The sequence below is a fragment of the Carassius gibelio genome, chromosome B12 (assembly GCF_023724105.1).
Source record: "Carassius gibelio isolate Cgi1373 ecotype wild population from Czech Republic chromosome B12, carGib1.2-hapl.c, whole genome shotgun sequence".
NCBI lineage: Eukaryota > Metazoa > Chordata > Actinopteri > Cypriniformes > Cyprinidae > Carassius > Carassius gibelio.
Window position 1 is genome coordinate 9,064,648 of NC_068407.1, and position 23,661 is coordinate 9,088,308.

General features: G+C 35.9%; 1 protein-coding gene across 1 annotated transcript in view; it reads right to left on the reverse strand.

Annotated features, from left to right (window-relative positions):
• The window catches only part of LOC127969581 (urotensin-2 receptor), a 29,931-nt gene extending 11,810 nt beyond the window's left edge, over positions 1–18,121 (reverse strand). The window contains exons 1-2 of the mRNA XM_052571648.1: positions 17,469–18,121; positions 15,058–16,149 (exon numbers count right to left, since the gene is read on the reverse strand). Of these exons, the coding sequence (XP_052427608.1) occupies positions 15,059–16,147 (1,089 nt within the window). The 5' untranslated portion in view covers positions 16,148–16,149; positions 17,469–18,121 and the 3' untranslated portion in view covers position 15,058. The remainder of the gene's footprint in view (positions 1–15,057; positions 16,150–17,468) is intronic.
• Positions 18,122–23,661: the final 5,540 nt, after the last annotated feature.

The window sequence follows — 23,661 nt, forward strand, 5'->3', positions numbered from 1 at the left end:
TAAACTAATGCTTGCCATAAATAGCCATTGCTCCAAAATACTTTTCCATGGCATAATGTCTCAGAAGTGCAGAGATAGGATGGGTACTAATTGGAACACGTGATCTTGAAGGCCACAGGTGATATATTCAATGGTCAGGGCTTTTAATGCTTATAGGAGATAAGGGATAGAAGGGTACCTCTGTCATGAGTGGTTTCTGGCACACAGCTTGGCACGATTATGTGTTTGCTAACTGACCCATATCAAATGAAATCTTAATTAGTTCAAGAGGAAAAATAAACTTTCATCTATGCCATTAAAATATTTCCAGCCCAGGTTTATACTCACAAACATAAAGATTTATTCACACCACGGGTGCTCTGAATAATTACCAGGGATGCAGGAAATAACAGGCAGTATCTCAGCATCTCAGAAAGAGCACATCTGTGATTAACATCACAGAACCGGTGAAGAAAAAGACTAAATGAAGGGCAGCCAGTCCAACAGCCATTTCTTAGTGAAGTTTGATAAGATAAACCATCTGTGGACCTTCATGTTCTTGAATTCTTTTAAATTTGTTAAAAAATTTTTTTACAGCTGGAACATCTGATGTATAAATTCAGTCTGTGAATGATTTCTCTTTTGTGCAACCCATTACCTTCTTAACAACTGAACTACACGTTAAAAATTAGTAAAACAAATGTGTACACTACAGATTTCATTACAACGAAAATAGACATTTTAAAGTGGACGGCTTGATTCTTTCTCAAAATGAGTGATTGCACTTAAGTAGTCGTACAGGATAGTAATATATTCATTTTGTCCCTTCACATGGCAATCAACTGGTGCAATAATAATAATAACAATAAAAACATCACAACAAATACGACCACGACAACACAACACGGGAATTAACAGTGCACCATGTTTCATATATTGAAATTCATAGAACATATTTATATTTATGTTTCAAATAATTGTTTACGATCATGACAGCATTTGAAATAAAAGATCTAGTAAAAGCTCGAACAGTCTTCCACTTGAGCACTCGATATCGTCTGCCTGAGCAGAGCAGTTCAAATCTGAATACAAAATATGAGATCTATCATCTAAGACAGTCAATGATATTTTTCTTACACAAAGCAGATACTGTACTGTACCTCCAACTGTATAGAGTCTGTAATCTTTGACCCCAAATTAACAATGCTTTGCATCTGGGATCTACTTTTAACATTTAATCTGTAAAACCAACAAATCACAGCAAAATTCAAAACATCTAAAAAAAAAAATTATCAAAATAGATTTATCCACATCAAAGGTCTTAAGCTTCCTCAATAAATTTATTTTTTAGCTTATCATCAATAACTTTACCCAAATACTTGCATGAATTGATATTCTCGACTCATTTACCTTCAAAAACTACTTTAGATTGGATATCAACAGAATCAGGCTTAACACCACCGTATCATCGGCATATTTAATAATGTGTCTGCCTGGATATTGACTTCTGCACCTGTCTGTATAGAAAATAAATAAAAGAGGTGAAAGAATATAACCTTGGGAGCAACCAACTGATCAGTAAAGCCCCAGAGCGTATTCTCCATTTACATGTACTATTTCACTTAGGAACATCAAATTCAGACAACAGATGTTCAGCTAAAAGAAATGGTTGAATAGTGTTAAATGCGGATGCAAAATCTATAAATAATAAACGAGCATGATTCTTACCAGTACAACATGTTTATATATGTTTATATGCTGCAATCCAAGTTTTAAAATTCTCTCTTAGCACTTCAGTCTGAAATCGTTAATTTGTCTGTCTCACAAAAGTGAATATAAGATCAGCTAACTCATCATCTACAAAAGAAGATTTAAACATGTCCAATTCAGTGCGATTAAAGAAATCCTGTAGCTCTAAAATGTCTCATTATTCCATGTTTGAGATGACCTGATTAGTGGTCTTGCTCTCTGCAACACTGAGTTATAACATGGTTGCAAAGAGACTGCATTATGGTCCACACAACCAATAGAAGTTCTAGGAAAAATCTATATGCATTCTGTATTGACCCATAACATAGATGAAGTGTTTTAGGATGGTGTGTATAGGACAGTCGATTTATTGCTGGAAATTTAAAATTCCCTCCAAAGAACAATTGTTAAAATCACCCATGATAAAATGATAAAAGCATCCAGTGAACGGAACTGAATGCATCTTCTGAACATCAGACTTCCGAAGGAGGTATACCACTGACATATAAACTTGCTGAAATTCTCTTGGCAAATAGAAAGGCCGGATAGATATAGTCAATAGTTCTGTGATACACATTTTCTCATGAACAATCACTGTCTTTGCCCATCGATTGTTCACGTGCAGACAGACACCTTCTCCTTGAGACTTCCTTGTGACTGAAGAGTCATGGTCCAGCTGTAGAGATGCTTCAAAACCATCCAAAGACAGCTCAGTGTCACAATCATTCCCGTTGAACTAGGTCTCTGTTAGTGCAATCACACAAGCATCTCTGTACTCCCGTAGACAGCACACATTTGCTTGCAGTTCATTTATTTTTACTTCATTGGGATTTACATAAAAGCTCTTCACATACATTCTTTTTTAATTACTTTTAAATCAACAGTGATTAGTCGAGTGTAAATTAATTTTCTGAGAGTCATTTCTGATTGCAATAATAATAAAAAATTCCTGTAGTCCATCTATACTTATACTGATACTGAAGGAATCAAAACAGCATTGCACCTCTTCAACTTTCATTTTATGTGACCCTGGACCGCAAAATCAGTCATATGCTTTTATTTCATAAAGCTGAATAAATAAGCTTTCAATTGATGTATGGTTTGTTAGGATAGGACAATATTTGACTGAGATACAACTATCTGAAGATCTGTAATCTGAGGGTGCAATAAATAAATAATTAAATAAATATTGCGAAAATTGACTTTAAGGTTGTCCAAATGAATTTTACTAAATCAAAAAGTTTTTTATACATTTATGTTACGAAATTTACAAAATATCTTCATGGAACATGATCTTTACATAATATCCTAATGATTTTTGGCATAGAAGAAAAATTTTTCATTTTGACCAATACAATGTATTGTTGGCTATTAAAAGAAGATAAAAGAAGGTCATACAGTTTTGAAACGGAAAGCTGGTGAGTAAATGATGACAGATTTCCATCCTTTGAAAAATCTCCAAGAATTGATTGGACATGTTTCAGATGCCATCCTTGCACCCCACATAATCGACATTTTAGTGAAATAATGACGCATAAACTGTCAGATACAGTAGCAGCCCAATGTGCTGTCAACATCAGTGCATGTTTGGCTGAAGTTTGTATCAAGAGCACATAGCTGTTACAAGAGCTGCATCCATGAGCACTCTTCTGAAACTTAAGATGAAGAATGAGACACCATACAGTGCCTTGGTTTCCAAGGACAAACACACATGCCCATCTTAAGATATCAAGTGCATGTCAAGTGTGCCATTTGGGACAGAGCCACTGTCATGCCATTATTTTTCCAAGAAAGTCAGAAATGCATTTGTACATATTAGAATGTAAACTAAGACTAAAAGCAAACGACTAGTGATGTTATTTAATGCCACTTAGTTTGTTTCACTCAGAGAAGGAATTTTCTGCCTGACGTCTTCTGTAGAAAATCCAGGGAAGATACAATTAGGAAAATTCAGGCACCATTTCAACCTTCAACTCCTATAAACACATTTTGATAAGCTTTGCATCTGCCAGGCACCCACTTATACTCACACATGGTCTTTTTTTTTTTTTATCAGCCAGTGGCAGATAATATAGTGTTTTTGCCTGCCTTTGTATTTACATGTTTTCAGTTTAGAGTTAATCTTCAGTTATATTTTTCATGGGATTTAGGATGTCTGCCAAGTTTCTTGAGCAATCTGACATACTGCACTTCATAATATGACACATTCCTGCTTCTTGGACAGCTTACATGCTGTCTAGTGTATGACATTTAGTCTGAGCCATCAATTCATTTTAGGCTTTTACCCAAATCATTGGGAAAGACATGACCCAAGTTTTTTTTTTTTTTTTTTTAAAGCAGCTTAGTCAACCAGCTAAATCTAGATGTTTTCTAGATGTCCCCCATTACATACCAATCATTTCTGAATAATATACACATCCATTTCTAAATGAATCATTATGGAACTAATGATCATATTAAAAATAGTCTGTGATTTTTTTTATTTTTTTAAGGAACAGAATGTCAAATGCCCTGTTTCTCAACAGCATCCAGTCACAGTTAAGACCAGGCAGTGAAAAGGCGTTTTTACACATGGAACAGCAATCCCTCATATTCAATAAAAAATTTAAAAAAAAAAAGATAATTTAAATCATCACTTTTATGTATTCACATGTATTTGAGTTTCAGCATAAGTAATTTAACAGATTTTATCATTTCATATTTTTCCATTAGAGTTTTCCCTCACCTCCAAAATCCACATTTAACTCATGCAAGCATGTGATTGAATAAATTAGGCTTAAGCAAATGAACTAATAGGCCTAGTAACTGAAACAACTCTATTATGGAATATTCCACTAATAGAGTTCACTGAATCTTCAGTAAAGCACATTTAGTACAGATGTGATCATTATAGCAAGTGTTATGTGGCTTTGTGATGTATTTTGTTAAGGGGTAAGTGATTATTGGGATGCCTCAGGAGTCTGACCACAGAGGAGACAGCCAGCTGTGAATTGAAGAGCATATCTCCAGGGAACATAACATAAGCCTGCAATATGATCTGAGCCAGAGGGCACAAGAACCACATTCCTTTTATAAAGCTGCTTGACACTTCTCTCTAGGTCACTTTCCCCTGCAAGGACACACTGAAGACAATCACTGGCCATCTCTCACTAAATATTTCTAATCTTATTTGCAGTGTGAAAACCTGTGAATCAACGGCTGCTAAATCAGTGTCTTGAAACCACGATCTGCACTCACTGTCTTCTTTTACATTTTATTTTACTGTGATTAATGTAAAATAAAAAGCTAAAAGAGGACTATTATGTGTGCAGATCATGGTGTCAAATACTAAATAAAATATAAAATCTGCAACATCATCTCAAATAATATTAATAATGATATAGAACTAATTGTAAAATAATTTCCATCCAGTAGGTGAAGTGTAGCATGTCACACACTGCATGGGAGGACACTGTTACTGATCGGTGCCCTGAATATATTTAAATCTTTTTTGCATGACAAGTGCGGTGAAATATCAACTGATCAATGAAGATATGAGGAAGTATTAAAGATGTGATTATTCTAAGCCAGTCTGATATCTCATGGATCTTTGAAGGGATATCTAACAGGAAGTGAGTTAAAGTGTGTATTGAGTGTTCCCCATACACGCTTAGCCCTTTAGATTTATCATGCAAATCACAATTTGCAATATCACAGAAAACCACAGTCCCTCTGTATAACAAATATTATCTATTGCACTATGATTATCAGTTTAGAGACCATGTGGCTTGGACAGAATACAGCTGTTATTTAGAGATGAAAGTGTGAAAGTGCATTCGTTTTTCTCATTACCATTCAAGGCTGGCGCACAGGCACACACTCAAATGCACAGATACGTCAGTTCTATGATTCGCCCACAAGACAATTTACCATGAAGGTCTCCAATCTCTTACAATTTCCACATTTGGGGTCCAAAAAGATAGGACGTTTTATTATAGGGATATAATTACATGAACCATTTAACCTGAAAAACCTTTTATTCTCAACCAGCTGAGATAAACTGCACTGATGTTCTTTTCAAACACAAATGAGCAGTCCTGAACAATTAAACCAGTGATTTGTTCTGCAACAACAGTCATTTTATAGAGGACGATGTGCTGATAAGTTAACTACAGAGAACACAATGGCTTTGTTTTAATCCAGCTTGTTTTTTCCCCACTGACTATCCAAGGGCAGAAAGCTCACAAGAGCTGCTTGTACAGACTTTATTTGTCTTTCTTGGACCGTGCATCAAGACCATATATCATCTGTGATTTCTTGCTATCGACCAAGTTCCAGCACCTGAATACCCTCTCCAGTAATGCCCTCCCTCTCAGAGCACTTACAAAAACAAAACCAGTCAACCTGCAGCACCTGGAACCATTGTGGAGCTATAATTCTCCTAAGAGACACCCTGCCCCATCCTGTGTTCCCTGCCCTGGGCTTGGACTGCGGCTTTGTCCCAGCTCACAGTTTTCCTCTTTCCGCTCCTCCCGGACACTCCACATAACTCTAATTATTGGCCCACCCCGCTGATCCCCCTAAAGTTCAGCTGCAACACCTTCAAGGACTTCCTCTCCATTCAAAACAACCCCGAAACCTGCCGCTTTACCGCTCTCTGATCTGTGGGAATAGAGAAACTCACAGCATGGGCCGCAGAGATAGGATTATGGTAAAATTATGAGGAGTAAGTGTGTGTATAGATGTGTTAATGTGTGTTACTGGAGCCATCAGCCAGATTTTCCGCTTCCAGAGAGCCCTAAAAGGTTGCCAAGGGGAAATAGCGCCTGTGAAGCAATAGCATGAAGCAACTATTTCCTCTTGAGACTGTTATACAGTATGTGCATTTATTTGTGCTGTAAGTGACTTTTTGGAATGCCACACACGAAAATATTCTGCCTTCCTTACAGGTACCACAGAAATTGGTGTCCTGAGGAATCAATGTGTCTCGCTGACAGCCTAACCAGAAACAAAGCGATGAAGATGTGATAAAAGGCATGGAAATCTGTATGCTTTGTCAGTTGCATGTTCATGTTTTTGAATGTCCCGGAGAAAGGGCATGTGGTTGAAGCGATGGGGGTGGCTAAGTCTGACAGAATTCGGGAAACTAAAAATCGCCTGCAGCACATTTAAGGTCAAACATTTCATTTTTGGGAAACAGGAGTGTCACAAAGTTTGCTAAAGTTCTCAAGTGCAATATTGTAACTTTAAAGAAAGAAAGAAAAAAGCAGGAGAAAGAATGAAATGCTTTTATATACGTTTTTCTGTGGTGCTCTCTCAGGTGTTTTTATAATGGACACTAAATTAAAAAAATTTCTTAACTAAAAAATAATAATAATAATAATAATAATAATAATAATAATAATAATAATAAAATCTCAAAATATCTTCTATGCTTCACCGGAGAAATAAAGTCATACAAGTCTGGAAAGACACAACATGTGGGTTAATAAATTATGACAGAATTTTTCATTTACTATTCCTTAAAGGGAGCAAAAGGACATTGCAACACAGAAAGGCCAAGGGCCATCAGCTGTATTGTAATCTGTTTCATAATGGATGTGTCCGTGCACTTGCAGAAAAGACAAAGCAGACAAACACAGGGTCAGGACATGGTGTCCTTGTGCATCCTGGCTAACGTATTTGATTCACATTCTGTAAGAAATGCATCCCACTGCTCTGCATCTTTATTTTACTAGAGTTACCTGTGGAAAGCACTATATAGAGGGATGGAGCTGCTTGCTGTTTCTTTACTGATGCTCTGTGGTGCAGTTGACCCTGTGATACAGTCCCTTATTGAGTGTTTCACAAGGCATTGGGAAACTCGCACATCTTAGCTAACAAAATATTCTCTTCGGCTATTGCAGTAAGCAAATGGTATGCCAGGAAACAGCACAGACAGCGTTTGGAAACATTAAAAACCCTTAAATAAGATAAAAAAATAAAAAAATAAAAAATAAATTAAATATATAGTAAATAGTAAATATATAAATAATAATCAAGATCAGTATTCAGTATATATGTCACTGTGACATTGCTTTTAGAAAAACCAGTCATCAAAATCAGACAAAATTGGCCAGTTAATTATTTGCATATTTCACCTCCACCAGAAGAAGCAAAACATTAAGCTTTACATAACAACAAGCAATGCACTAAAAAGGCAGTCTGAAACAGCAGTGCATCGAGAGAGATTCCTCTTTCCTTTTCCAACCACTCTGGAATTGCATATTATTATTATTTTTTAATTAAATTAAAAACAAAAATGCAAATAAAAGCAATTTCACTAGTGCTCTCAGACCTTTGGACCCCACTGTATCCACTGTGTATTTTTCTTCTTATATAAACACCCTTGCAATGTGTGCAAGAACTGAACATTTTGCCCTGTCAATAACACTAGTTTAGTCTAACATAGGAAATCATTCTTAAAGAATGTAATAAAGCAACCTCACACTTATATTTTTAAAGAGTCTAAAACAGGTACATGGAGTGAGATGTGCTAACAAAAGCATTTTCATTCTTAGCTACAAAGAATAACATACAGTTGAGCATATGTTCACAAAGACTGTCCAGAATGAAGTTAAAACTGAACAAATATTGAATATGAATGTAGCTATTCCCTTTCTAAAAGCACATAGTCGTCATGTTATACTGCGTTTGTCTGGTCTTCAGAACTTGTCAGAACTCCAAGGAACTAACATTGTTTATGGTATTTTCTTCTAACCAGCAGAAGATCATATACTGTTTTCTTTTGCCTTTGTGTTAAGTTTTCTTACCACCAGGCATAGATCTGGTGGGCACACCGTTGATTATCTTCTTCTGTAGGATCACTGTCCAGCATCAAAACTAATGCTGTGAATACATGGAAACGGCACGATTCATGACAACACTGAGGAACTTTGAGGCTCAAATCTTGTGAATCACAGCTGCTCATTATTTTTTAAACATCTGCTTGTAATTACTATCAGTCCTGGCTTTTCTAACCAATTGTAGGATTTTGCAACCAAAAGATTGTCTTTTTTATTCAGATAGAGTATTATTTTAAGAAATTAGTACGTTTGTTTATCATTCGCTGCACATTCTAATGGGATGTTATAATAAATTAAAAATAGCACTATATCTGTTGTTGAATATTTATTTAAAGTCTTTAACGGTTAATAGTTATGCTGCATGTGTTCCCCATTCTATTGCTCAATGTCAGCAAAGATAATGCTTAATTGTTAAGGCCTTTATTAATGGCTCTCTCTGACCTCTAATGCCTTATTTGTTTATCTTTGCAATCCCTGTCCTCTCATCTGTCTCCTGCCGTTGTAATGTTCCTCTCTCATAGGCTTAGTTATGCTCTGAAGAACATTCCAGAGTTATCCAAGCGGCCAAGTGCAAAACCCCAGTGTGACAAAATGCTTTTTTATATGATAACTACCATTATCAGCTCATGCAGTAAAAACTCCAGCACACATTTTTATGGGTAGCCATAATTTCAAAGGCATTGAAGGGCTTCTTTTTCATCGTCTTGTAATGTCAAATATTACACTGGAGTAAGTATGAAATATGTGATGTCCTTTTTTATTCTTTTTACTTACATGCACTGCCTTGTTATAGTACTTGATTTACTGTGCATGGTTCTGTTCTCTGATTCAATGTATGACTTAAAAAAATATTAAAAATAAAAAATATATAATATTATTTAAAATTTTATGTCAGGTAAATAGTGCTCAGTTTTGAGGAAAATGGTTGACGTTTTTGCTGAAGCGCTTTAGAAACCTTAATCATTTTCCCGTTTGTATATTTTTGTTTGATGAATGGAAAAACTATGATTCAGACCGAGTTGTACACAATGTAATCGCACACCCTGGAGTCTCACTTAACATTCATCATCTTAAAACTCCAGGAAAAAAACAAGCGCAAGAAAGTACCATTCAAACATCAATCATTCAACGCTTGTGCTTTACATTGCCAAAGCCTTGCCAAAGCACTACAACTAAAGCTCTTCAGTGTAAGATTGCAAAGATTATTAATTATCAAGAGAATAATACAAACTCATAGTTTTGAAAATGGGGACACATTTATAGATGAAAAGATAAGACGTCTCAGATTTTCCTCAAGTTGCATAACAACGTTTTCCAGCATTTGCAAAAGGAAGGACTAAAGGGTTATGGGAAGAAGCTGGTCGTTTTGGCACAGCATGTGGGTTTCCTGTACCGTTTGACAGGATAAATACTGAAAGGATCTGAGTTGCACTGATTACTTCACAAAAGTCATTAGTGCAGATGTGTGCATTAAAACTAGCTAGGTGCTGCATGAGTGATGGTGGAGTCAACTATCTGCAATGGCCTGACCTTGTAGAAGCACAGTCACCTCGGAAGACAGATACTGCGGTAGCCTGCCGGGTGACGTGGGGTGATGGAACCTTTAATATCAGAGAGAGCCACATTCACCAATGTCCTCTTCAAGGGGAAACCCAGACACATTTACAGTACTCGGATCAATGGTGCAACAGAAAGAATCCGCAGCCCTGTAAATCGTGATCGATATCTCAGTGTCCTACCCAGTGTCCTACCCAGATCATAATTTATGAAGAACAATGGATTTTTCATAGTCAGGGAAATGGGGAGACGAATGGGGGGAAACACAATTTGAAATATATTTTTTAATGCAGCTTCATGCGCAAGATGCCAGATGCAAGCTTCCAAAAACAATCGAAAAGTAGCGCAGTGATATGGAATAATGCATTTTGTAGGAATAGTCTCTAACTAGCCAGTTGGCCGGTAACTTTTTTTAATTAATTCTAACAATGCGAGAACAAAGAGAATGAAATATGGTTTAGCTTGATTATCAAATCGCAAAGCATGTGTTGAAATTACAAAAATACATCTGATCCACTGTGTGTTTCACTGTGATTTGTGAGTGGCTCGGTTTAGAATGTTCTCAACGAAAGAGATGCATTTTCAAACAAAACGTTTCCAACTTTGGGTCAAATATGGACTAAACCAGCTGTTAAGTTAAATTTTATAATTCAATTTTTAACCCAAAATTTGGGTTAGTCTATATTTGACCCAAAGTTGAGTTGAACAAACCAACAAATTCCATTTTTGTGGAATATCCTTGCAATATAATCTATAAGCAAAGAATTCAAAGAAAGAGAACATTTATAAATATTAGCTTTGTATTTTTACTGTAGTTACATAAATTATTATTATTATTATTTAGCAGAGACTTTTATCAAAAGATGAGTATTTATAAGTATAGTACATTATTATTATTATTATTATCATCATCTAAATTCTAATTACATTAAATATAATTTATATTTTTATGAAATATTTTTTAAGTACTATAGTGATATTTCTTTATTGATTTATAATTTGATTAAATAGTCATAAATAAGATTATTTATAATAATTTATAAATAATAAATTATTATTATTATATGGAATTATTCTTTCTGTTTTTTAATGTAATTCATACATAGTTTCATGGCTGGTCACTTTTCTCAAGTGGCATACAGTGTGCGCGAAATAAGATGCCTGACGTGTAACCAGGATCACTGGAAAGGTATTTACAAGCATGCAAACAAGAGCAACGGGGTTTCATAAACTCTGCCAGCTGTCCTGAGTCTGTCAGTAAGCTGCAGCCATTAACAGGTCTTCGGTGAACCCGTTTTCTGATTCATTTACAGTACATTACCACCATCTATATACTCCCACACCATATTGACTCGGAATACAAAATGATGAAACAGCGTCACATATTTCAAACAAATGCAAATCTATCTGATTCCTGTCATACTATGCATAGTACAGTGTTTGCACTAGCAGTTTTTAATTAGATAATGTAGGCAGCTCAGCAGTGTGTATATAATGCATAATGTATTTGTAGCTGAGGCAAAATTTGACTATGCACTGTCAAAACTTTAGAAGATGTCTTTAGTAGTCATGGCAGATTTTGATGCACACCCTGCTGATTCTCATTTTCTTAACCTGTTTCCCGTTGTTTTTTCTTCCCATTACAGGGCATGGCATAAGAATCTCACTCAAGTTTACCTGGCGAAATGAAAGTTAAACATTCAAACCTTTCTGCAGCCACTGCATTTGTATTTCACTCACCCAGAACAGAACTCTTCATTTGTTATCACTAGCCCTGCAAGAAAAGCTCAGCATATTTACTGAAAATCCAAATGCACGTTTTGCACACCCTACTCCCATCCCTTGAATGTGAGCTACCAGTTAAGCTCTCTTAGCCAGAATGCAACAAATTACGCAGATTTTCTCTCACTATTATAGATGTATTCTGTGTTCTTATCGATGTGAATTTTAAATCTATTGATCTACGATTGCTGCTTTTATAAGGCAGGCCCAACTTTGATTGCTGGACCAAACCAGGGTTATATTTTAGAGAGTTTGATGGAAAGACTCAGAGAGAGTCTCTTTTTTAGAGAATTTTGATGGAAATGTGTGCCATTCTTACTTTTGGATTACAAAGATCATAACAGTTTATCATCGTGCAATTGTTCTGCCAGGAGTATCTCATGCTAGGCTCAAGATGGTCTGGAAGAGGTCCTGGAATATCTGAGATGTATTGATTTGGATCCTCATTGGATCAGAACCAGATGAAACAGCCCACCGTCTAGACAAATAAGGTCTCTAACTCGCTGACAGATTGGTGTCCTGATTGAAACCGGTGCCATTATCAAGACTGGGTGGATGGTCCTTTCAGTTAACTTTAACCCAACAATAATAACTATGTTAAGGTGAATTTAGTTTGTGAGTTAGGATTTGTCAGGGACACTTTGTGTTGTCTTTGCGCTTCCTTTTGATTTGAATGCCAAATGTGACTTTTGTTCAGTTATTTCCTAGGCCTTAAGTAAGAGATCATATGAATGCAAATTCAGGTAAATGCATGCTGCTGTCCCTGTCTATTCATGTAGCTAAATTTAGTATGCAAAAAAAAAAAAAAAAAAATCAGTAACAGCAAATGTAAATCTTGACCTTTACATTTTTGTTGTTTAACACAATGCAGTGAAAGCATTGTGTATTAATTAAAAAATAATTAAATGAAAATATTTTGTAAAATACATGTTTCCTTTTTATTCATACACTGTAAACTATTATTTTCCACAATTGTAAATAAAACGATTATTGGAATATGTTTTCCAAGTTAAATTTCATGTTTAATTCAATGTGTTACTTATAGCTTCTTTGTAATTCATTGTTAAATTGACCAGAAATATCCAAGTGAAAATTCTTTCTACATCATTTTTCAATGTACTTTTTAAAAATGATTTATTAAAAATCTATCAAATTAAATATATTTAATCAGGCATAAATAATTTGAACATACATCGGAATATTTTCTACATAGACCTGATTACAGAAATCACACCCTCAATGGTGGCGAATCAATATTTACAGCTCAGGTGAAGAGAAATCATTACGTGCAATGTTGATTTAGCGTCTGAACCAAATAGAGACATTGCAGGACTGTGTACAGAGGCTGTTGTAGAGGACAGGCTATTTTTAGAGCTGCAGGGACACACAGGTCTTCCTTCTGGCAATGTCCATCACTTCCTAAACATGCGTCATGTGGCCCGCCAAAGACCTCGGAAGAATTGTTTCATTGCTCTGCTGACTGGTTTCCTCTCTCAGTAGTGATCAGAAGTCAGACAGTAGAAGCATAGTGTGACATTGAGATGAAAAAAATTAAAGGAAACTCAATTAACTGTATAAACTTGGGAATTTGGAACTGTAATCACAGCAGTGATTGAGTAGACTGATACATTCTTGTTCAGCATTCAACTGGTTTCTTTCTTGGTTTCTTTCATGAAATGAAGAAATTCCCCAAACTGTCAAACTATCAATCCAAGTAATTTCAGTATTTATGTTTTTAGAAAGCGTTGTATTTTCAGTGGGAAAATTACTAAATTATTGTTATCATAAGTCTCAGGCTGCAGAATATGTGCAGTGGCATTTTAATCCTTTTAGAAAATGTTTCTCACTGTGGTTATTTAGTCTGTGTTTATGTTTAACAGAAACTATGTTGTTTTTATAACAGTCTGGGTTAAGGTTAAGGTTTTCTGGTGCTCAGATATCTGTCTAAATAATTATAGAGTGCACTTTGAAATGAAATTAATCATAAACATGCTGTGATTTTTATTTATTTTTTTATTTTCCCCATCAATTTGGAAACTCTTCAGTATAAATGGTTTTAGATGTTGGACTTATTATACAAAAAGACTCTGATAACCTGATCTAGGAGGTTACAATTCCATTATCAGTTGTATTTTTAGTGTAGACTTTTTTAAAACACTAATGAAAATAATTGACTCAGCTGACACCAAATGAAAAGATGAATGAGTCACACACTCTGAAAAATCTTAATGAATTTAGTATGAGGAAGGAGCTTTGGTATGCTCTTTTTTCACTCTGCTTTCTACGTTGTTATTTTAATTTTGTCATTTGATGGGAAATTAAAATACATTTTAGGATTAGATCAAGTTCTAATCTGGGGGGAGTTTGTTGTCCTTTTTCCTGAGTGATTCCTGACAGAATTATTGCAGAAAGACCCCATGAGTAATTTTTTTGTTGATAATATTAACACTTTATGTTATAGCTTTATTCTTTTAGTCCACTGTCATTCCTACAATGCAGACATTTACTGTAGGTAGCAGTTCTGCTGATTGGAGAGTAATTTGTTGCTGCGATCCAATCAGAAGAACCTAATTATCATCTGGCCTATTTCACCCAGAAGAGCATTTGCACTATATGACAAATTATCAATGAACCTTTAGAGAAAATAATGACATCAAAGTGATGTTTTAAAATGTAATCTTTCAATGAAAATGTCTGATCTACTTAGATCTGTCATTTGCAAACATAACTTCCTGGAATAAATGGAAGATTGTCACACAATGAAATATAATGGTGACTCGCCAAGTGTTAAAATTTCACCTTTAAAATGTTACTCAAACAAAGCATAACATGCTGAATGTCTCTCCAGTTAAACTGTCTATTTGTATTGTATGTGTAGTGATAATTTAAACGATAGAGCTGTGCATTAGCAAGCAAAAAAGATTGGTCAAGCATTACATGTTCTCATATATCAGCTGTAGCACTTTGCAGTGTCAAGAGGCGGTCCTGAAAATCAGACCCAAGTCCGCAAAACTAAAGCAGTCTGGTCTTGGCTGATTCAAAACAGACCTGCTGGACTGAGCGCAGATCAAGGTAAACTGGAGGAAATTTGGTTTCATGCAGTCACGTCGCCGTCTGGAAAACAGCATGCAGTTACGATGCCAAAAAGACAAGGTCAACGACCTACCTCAAAAACTGCTGTTGTTGGTGCGAGATGTATGCGCAAGGACAAAGCTCTCCGTGCACTGCTGGCTGCTAGAGGACAAGGAAAGTCGGGACGAACGCTGAAAGCGGTTCCGCCGGTTGAGGTAGTTGCCAGCTGTCCATGTCCTCTGTCTCTTGCGGAGGTACTCCTTGTAGTTTTTGGTGAGCAAGGTGTAGAGGAACGGATTAATGCAACTGTTGCTGTAGGTCAGACAGGTGGTCAGATAGTTAATGTTACGCTTGGCCTTGGTGGAGAGATCCAGTTGAGGCCGAAACTGACCTAGAAGCTGCCAGATCCAGAAAGGCAGGAAGCAGGCCCAGAACAGGAGCACGATAGTGAAGATTAGATATAGCACCTTCTGGTTTGGGAGCTTCTTGGTCTGCTTGAACGTCTCCGTTTGGGAAATCCAATAGGTTCGTGCCAGGCATATGTACAGGTACCCGATTATCACCCCTGGAGCCACAATGCTGGTGCCAAATAGACAGGAGATGTAAATTTTATATGAGAGAGGGCTCAGGGTGGGTTGACACATTGGCTTGGAGCTTTCCGTCATCAGCTGGACGCTGATGATCATGGGTAAGGTGAGAATCAACGAAGCTGTCCACACCAAGAGGGCGATTGCTTTTCTGTAGCTCTTCGAACGTTTGACTGTATCCAGAGGCTTGAGGACGGCAAAGTAACGTTCTGTGCTCATGACAGTCAGGGTAAAAATGCTGGCATGCATTGTAAGGAAGTCCATGCTGATGAGGATCCGACATCCAGCGTCTCCAAAGTACCAGCCCTTCAGGAAATGTGTGCACACCACAAATGGAATCGTGAGCAAGTAAAGCAGATCAGCTAGTGCCAGGTTGATGATGTAGATGTACATAGAGGCAGCCGAGCGCATGGAGTGGCACATGACCACGAGAGTGTAGATATTTCCAGACACCCCCACCAGACACATTAAGGACAGGATGGTGCCGATGGTGAAGGTGGCAGCCAGGTCTTCAGTAGAAGCTTCTACTGGAAGCTCAGTGACATTGGAAACCTTCTCCAGCATCGCCACTATGGGCTCCATTGGCACAGTGGTCATCTCTACAGAAGAATTAATGGTCAAAAGTGGTTAAAAAAAGTTGTTGAACAGTTGTTTTGCTTATAGACTTATTTTGCAATTATGCTAAAATTTTTATAATCTAAATTTAATCTATGATACATAATTTGAATTCTTCTCAACAAGTAATGACTATACTATTTAATTATAAATGTAATTATATATATATACAGTACAGACCTAAAGTTTGGACACACCTTCTCATTCAAAGAATGACTATGAAAATTGTAGAGTCACACTGAAAGCATCAAGGGCTATTTGACCAAGAAGGAGAGTGATGGGGTGCTGCGCCAGATGACCTGGCCTCCACAGTCACCGGACCTGAACCCAATCAAGATGGTTTAGGGGTGAGCTGGACCACAGACAGAAGGTAAAAGGGCCAAAAAGTGCTAAGCATCTCTCGGGGAATTCCTTCAAGACTGTTGGAAGACCATTTCAGGTGACTACCTCTTGAAGCTCATCAAGAGAAAGCCAAGAGTGTGCAAAGCAGTAATCAAAGAAAAAGGTGGCTACTTTGAAGAACCTAGAATATGACATATTTTCAGTTGTTTCACACTTTTTTGTTATGTATATAATTTCATATATAATTCCACATGTGTTAATTCATAGTTTTGATGCCTTCAGTGTGAATCTACAATTTTCATAGTCATGAAAATAAAGAAAACTCTTTGAATGAGAAGGTGTGTCCAAACCTTTGGTCTGTGCTACATATATAGACACACACACACACCAAAATGTTAATAATAGGCATGCTAAACAATTAGTTAACAGTCAGAATTGGTCCCTGTACTAAATTGTTACCAAATAATTATATTATTATAAAATGGTATTTTAACCAATGGTTTAAAGTCAGCCGTATTTCTTCTTTTTCTTTTTTGTGCCTTAAATTCAAAACCATGATTATATATATATATATATATATATATATATATATATATATATATATATATATATATATATATATATATATATATATATATATTATAACAATGTTTTAACCTGTGGTTCATACAGTATAATATAAATATTTTTTTGAGAACCTTAAAATTTTAAATCAACTCACCTATTAATGAAAAAAAATTGTGAGATGGATCAACTTTCCCACTACTTGATGTAATCACTTTAAAGTCAGCTGATTTCAATTGACTATCAAATGACTAATGCTTAAGCATCAGCGAAAGATTTAATATTTAAAACTAGACCCTACACCCTCAAATTAATGAAATATGCTTATTTATCATAACAGTTTTTTTAGATAAGTGACCTCAAAAGTCAAACACAAGAAGAAACAATATTGCATTACCTTAATTGGATTCCTCAGATGGCGTAGCTCCAAGCAAACAGACGTTTAGTATTTATAATGAGTCCAACTCATTGTTTCTCCTAAGAGTTTACTCCTGGATTCCTACCACGCTGTCAGCAAGATCCTTGTACGGCAAAATGAAACAATTCCAGTAGACAAAAAACTAATGGCTTAAGCTGTGCCATGTGTGTTAGGACACACAGATCACATCAATATAAGTCATAAGCAGGTGCTTCAGCTATGCAAGAAAAACTTCAGCGGAACACTCACTATATCAGAAACCTGATTGGCAGATAAGAAAACAGGAAAAAAAGAACAAGGGAAAAAAAGGGAAAAAAGTGGTCCGCGCAGAAAAAGGACACAATCCTCTTAGATGGGCATGCACAAGGAGGTGATAACATTCAGCTACAGATGGGTTTCTAAACCATCTCCTCCACTGACAGAGTGCGTGTCTGCGAGGGGTAGAAAGAGAGAGCTACTCACACACTAGCATAGAGTGGGAGGGGAGATGAGGGCGAGAGGAAAGGAAAGCGAGAGAAGAGAGAGATTGGTTGGGGGGAATGCATCGTGTGATGAGGCATTCTGGAAATGAGTGTGCTTGTGTTGTTTGTGAATGACTAATGAGCTACAACCATAGCTCATTCATTCATCTAGCGGACAGAAGATTGCCACACATGGGATTTGTATTACACATTTGTGTTTCAATATAAAGAGAAATAATACTAAAACACAGAACACAATGTACCATAACAAGCTGCTCTAGCAAAACGGAATCGAACAAAACAGGTTTAGGTTTAGGTAAAAGGTTTTTTTTTTTTTTTTTTTTTTTGATGGAGGCAATTTAGCTTTCGCTTCTGTCAAGTTCCTGTTAGAGATGCAATCACAATTTTCTCTACTTTGGTGTTCCAAGGTAAACATTTTGCAGTGTTGATTTCACATAATAATAACAGACTGAGTCATGATAGGCAGGAAAAATCAGGACTGGCCGAAGTGGGTGTAATGCCCTGTGACAAGTCCTTTACTTTAATGATGCCATGTTGTTTAACCTAAAGGTCATCCCTTGAAATAATGCACTGGAAGACTATTCTCAGCAGGTACTTAATACATACCAGGGAGTTTTCTGCACTTTTATGAAAGAAAGCCAGCCTTGTTCAGTTTTTCACAAAGATATGTTACCCTTATAGAGAGGAATTCACTTTCAGAGCTTGTTTATGACTCTAGTGCTGTTGAAAGTGGCAAGATAGCATGGATTTAGAATAACCTTTACACAGCATACTCCAACATTTTTATTGGATCTGCTATGGAGAAATAATTTAATTTTTTTTAATGATTGAAACATTTTTCTATATATATATATATATATATATATATATATATATATATATATATATATATATATATATATATATATATAAACATTTCTCATTGGGAGGGTGAGGAAAAACAATTATGTTAATGCATAATGTATCATAAACTGACAAATAATTTTTCACAACATTAAATAATCTAGGTTAATTTTGAAATATATTAGTGATTATTTTTTAATTCTTTCTTGTTTGAAACACACTTATATAAATGTACATGAATATTAACCTACAGTATATTAATAAACACTAAAAAGTAAAGTTAAAATGTAATGTAATTTAGGTTCATGACACATTAAAATCATGATGTAAAAGATATACATTCACATGAAATGCTTTATCAAAAATACAAATACAATTTTTTTGTGACTAAAAGAGATAAAAGCTCTTCTCTGCAATTTGCATACAGTTTTAGTATTCATGTGGCAGTCAGGGGGATTTAATGTTATGTTAACACATGAGAAAAATTAATGTCGGCCTCCTTCATCATGCAGTTAGTCCTTGCAAATCTGTCAGAGCACCATCTCAATTAATGGGAGACCGTGAGGCAATGAGAGGTCAGAGCAATATGCCAGAACACTCATTCAGAACTACGTCAACAGCACCTCACTGCAATCAATGGCTCTTGGCTTATCAAAGAACTTATTAGGATTTGACTCCGTCAATTCCAGAATACGGGGGGAAAAAAAACAACCGAAAGAGTGGAATTATAATGTGCCATTTCAGCTGAAGTATTCAAGTCATTTTTAGTCAACAATATGAATCTGGATCTGGAATACTCAGGAAGTGGTATCTCAGACTTTAATATAGCCAGGTTCATTTGATGGCACACTGCCTCGGATGGAAAATAAAGTTCAAAGGGCTGGAAATGAGGTTGGGAGTATTTTTGCCCTTTCATATATAGATGAGCAATGCAAGTTGATATTATGCTCTGGTGCACATGGCAAACACCATGCAGCTCTAACATTTTAGAATAGCTTGTCATTTGTTCCGGGGAATATTATTTGTAGATCAACCATTTTGCTCTTGAGAAAATTAGCTGTTCTCGTCTCTACAGGCCTGAATAAAGATCATCGTAACCTCATGTCAAAGGCAGTTAAAATTTTGGGTCTATTTATGCTTGGATTCCAAGACCACACTTTGATTAATAGATGTTGTGCCGGTCTCCTGTGGCTCCTGTGAAAGTTACATCTGGAGGACATCAGGAAGGGATATATGGGAAAGGTAGGATAACACAATATGAAATAGAAAATGACAGTTGAGTCAGCCGAACAACATGAACACAGCACAGAGTTGAGTGTGTTTGTCTGTTGTTGTTATTATTATAATTACAGTGTACAGACTGCTCAACAGAAATGTGGAAATGATTGCAGGAGAAGGACTGGTTCTTGTTTGGGTGTGAGTTTGTCCCGGAGCTGACGATACCCAACTGATGGGTCCAATTGCACTAAAGTGTTAGGTTGAAATATTGATGTGATATCAGCCAGTGAAGGCTATGTGGGATCTGTCAAATCTGAGTCAGGCCCTCCCTAGGTCAGTCCCACTCTGGCCAAATCAAGCTGATTGGCATGCTGTGACGCATAAATACTGTACTAAATCGCTCTCAATCATATCAGTGGCACTGATCCATGCCTTTGTTGTTGATTGCCCTTTTCTGTTTTCGATGCACTACACAGCCTCTTATTCTTGTACTTTTAAAATAACATTTAGTTGGTATTTGTGGGGACTTTTTAGCAAGTTAGTTATGCAAGTAGGAGGAGGCAAATATTTTTTTCTGATTGAATGAATTGTTACTTTAATCAGTTCAGTCTTTATGAACGAGTCACTGAATCATTCATTCAACCAATTTGTTAAAGTTCATTCAGGATGAAAATACCACCACTTCCTTTAAATAAGTATTTTGTTACCATGAAAAAGGCACATTTTATGTAGTATTAATATGTATGAATATACAGTAATATAGACTGACATTTGTCATGTTGTTGTTATGTGACCTACCAGGTTCAGTTGCATTATGTCACTGCCATTCACAAATCCTCTCAGTGGCCTCATGGGATAGTAAAGTGTCTATTAGATGAACACTTCAGAAGAAGTGGATCATGGGGTACAGTCATTTTGATTTATGTTTTATGAATACTGTGAATTTGCACATACTGTACTAATCATTTCAAATACTGTTTGTCGCCTGCTGTAGTAGGGAAGTATATGCATATTTTGTTGCTTGCAGCAGGCAATTTTGTTTCTATTATATTATTATTTAAATTGGTGTACCAAAAATAGAGAATGTGACTGATATCAATACTGTGTCTAAAATATAAGGTGATCCATTTTATATTTCTTATTGAACATCTGTATAAAAAGTTATATACTAGCAATCTTTTAGAATGAGCCGAATGTTCAAGCATTTTACAATGCTAAAGTATGCTGCAAAACTTGATGGGTCAAAGCTGTACATCTCATCTCAGAACATTCACTGTTTACTGTATAGGCCTATATAGCAATCATATAAGTGAATTTTCTGAGATGATGTTCAACTTCAAGTGTAGACGGATTCAGTGAAGATATGTGTTATTTCATACATCAGTCTCTTCACCCATTTTATCTGCCACATTCACCTGATGCTTCAAACTCAGGGATACACTCAGAATCAAAGCTGACAGGCTGTAAGAGCTGAGGAGCTTTTCATCAAGCGATGGGAAAAGCAGCAGGAATAGGAACACTTTGTGCATAGAAATCTGAACAATGTCTTTAAACTGTGCCAAAAATCCCACATCTAAAACATCAGGAAACCCTTCACTCACTACATAAATACATGATATCCATCTCTTGAGTGGGGATTTATTGTCCTTGTGGATGTTTGTCTGGTGATGAAGTGCTTGGCCCACTGCCGCCTTTGCCAGGGTTGACTGACAGCAGGAAATCACCTTCTGAACACAGTGTTCTTACAAACATGGAATGTCAAGAGGAGTCACGTGTGGTTATGACTTATGTCAGGACAACGCATCTGCTGACAGCAGTCTTTCCAATGCACCTCCACAGTGTCTGGAGTCACCACTATCCCTGTGCTTCTGCAGTGACTGAATCAGCAAAGATGTGGTTAAAGCTACAATGTGGCCTGCAAGGTCTTAGTGTCTGTGTACCCTTACTAATTAGTTTGAGGCATGGTGTCATATTCCTGCGTTGTCTGCTGCTCTGATACCACAGTCATCCGGAGGAAAACTTTATTGCTCAGACATTTCTCCGTCATTGGTTACTGTGGAGATCTCATTCATGCAACCTGAAGGTGAAGCATGTAATTTCTGCACCACTGCCGACAACCAAATGGAATTTTATTTTTAATAATCAGAATAAAACGTATAAATAAGATTGTACGAATTTGCATTAGTTTGACACTAATTTGCCAAGTTGTTAAACAGTTGTGAATTGCCACAAGAGTGCTGTAGAACAGATACACTGCCAAAAACAAAATATAAATCAAATACACTGCCTCTAAGATATTAGTGTTTTTCCTTTCTTAAAGGCACTTATGATTTGCATTCACGTATTAACTTAATCTGTAACAAAACCCCACTGGACTACTGGCTGTGGACACGTCTCTATGCCATCTTAAGCCTTTGCATGTGCCTCTGTTTGTTTGTTTACTGGAATCATTTTGAACAGTTTCTTCAAAGGTTCACAAAAACATAAAAGGTAAAGCTTGAAAGAACACTTCTTCCTGTGTTATAGGCGTAAAGGAAGGAGAGAAAATAAAGAGCGAGCCAAAGTGAAAGAGAGATAGAGATGCTTGATTTAGCTATAAATGGCTGCAGTGGTATGTACAACCTAACACCATACTGCCCTCTAGCACCATTTGAAAATTTAATAGGGTTTATTTATCATGCATCCCTGAGAGCCAATCACAACCTTCAGTAGAGATCTAATATTTATTCTGACAACAAATTAGGTAAATAATACATTTATAATTGAAACAAAGTCAGAGCTGTTGCCCTGTTTGATCACCTTGAAAGGAGTATAATTTCTTCACATGCAGCTTTGATGCCTATATTAATGTATGTCTCTCAAATAAAATAAAATAAAACAAAATGAAATAAAATAATATTTATTTACATTATATATATATATATATATATATATATATATATATATAATGTATTATAATGTTTATTGAACTGTTTATCTCGAATATACAGTAGTCATCAGGGACAACAATTTTAAGATGACTGCATTGATGACTGTTAAGACTACATAATACATTAATAAATGAATATAACAACATATGAAATAAATGTTTAATTAATTTCAGAATAAATATATAAGGATTTAAATACATGTATATACACATATTTTTTTTTTAAATATATACTGTATGTGTGTGCATTTATATATCCATAATAAATATGCACAGTGCACAGTTTGGATGTGATTAATTGCAATCAATCATTTGTCAGCACAAATATATATAGTTTATTTATTTATGTAAAAAAAAGAAAAGAAAAGAGACAATGTACATTAATCAGAATTCATCAAATTAGCCCGAAGTCTAGTTTTCATTGGTAGTCCCTTTGCCAGATGTTATTATAAAACCTTTTCGTGTGATGATTTACATAATCGTATTCACAACCTACTCTTTCAATTAATTTCAATGTGCTTGACTGTGGTGAACAACAACTTAAATATGAAGCTTCTGCTGCTCAGCTAATTTAGCAATTTGCTAAAAGAATGTGCTAACGCTCACCTGCCAGTGTCATTCAGAAAATCGGTTTCGCTGAATGTAATTAATATTCATAAGGCAACCACTCCCGGCACACTTTGCGCACTGAGCCTCTGTA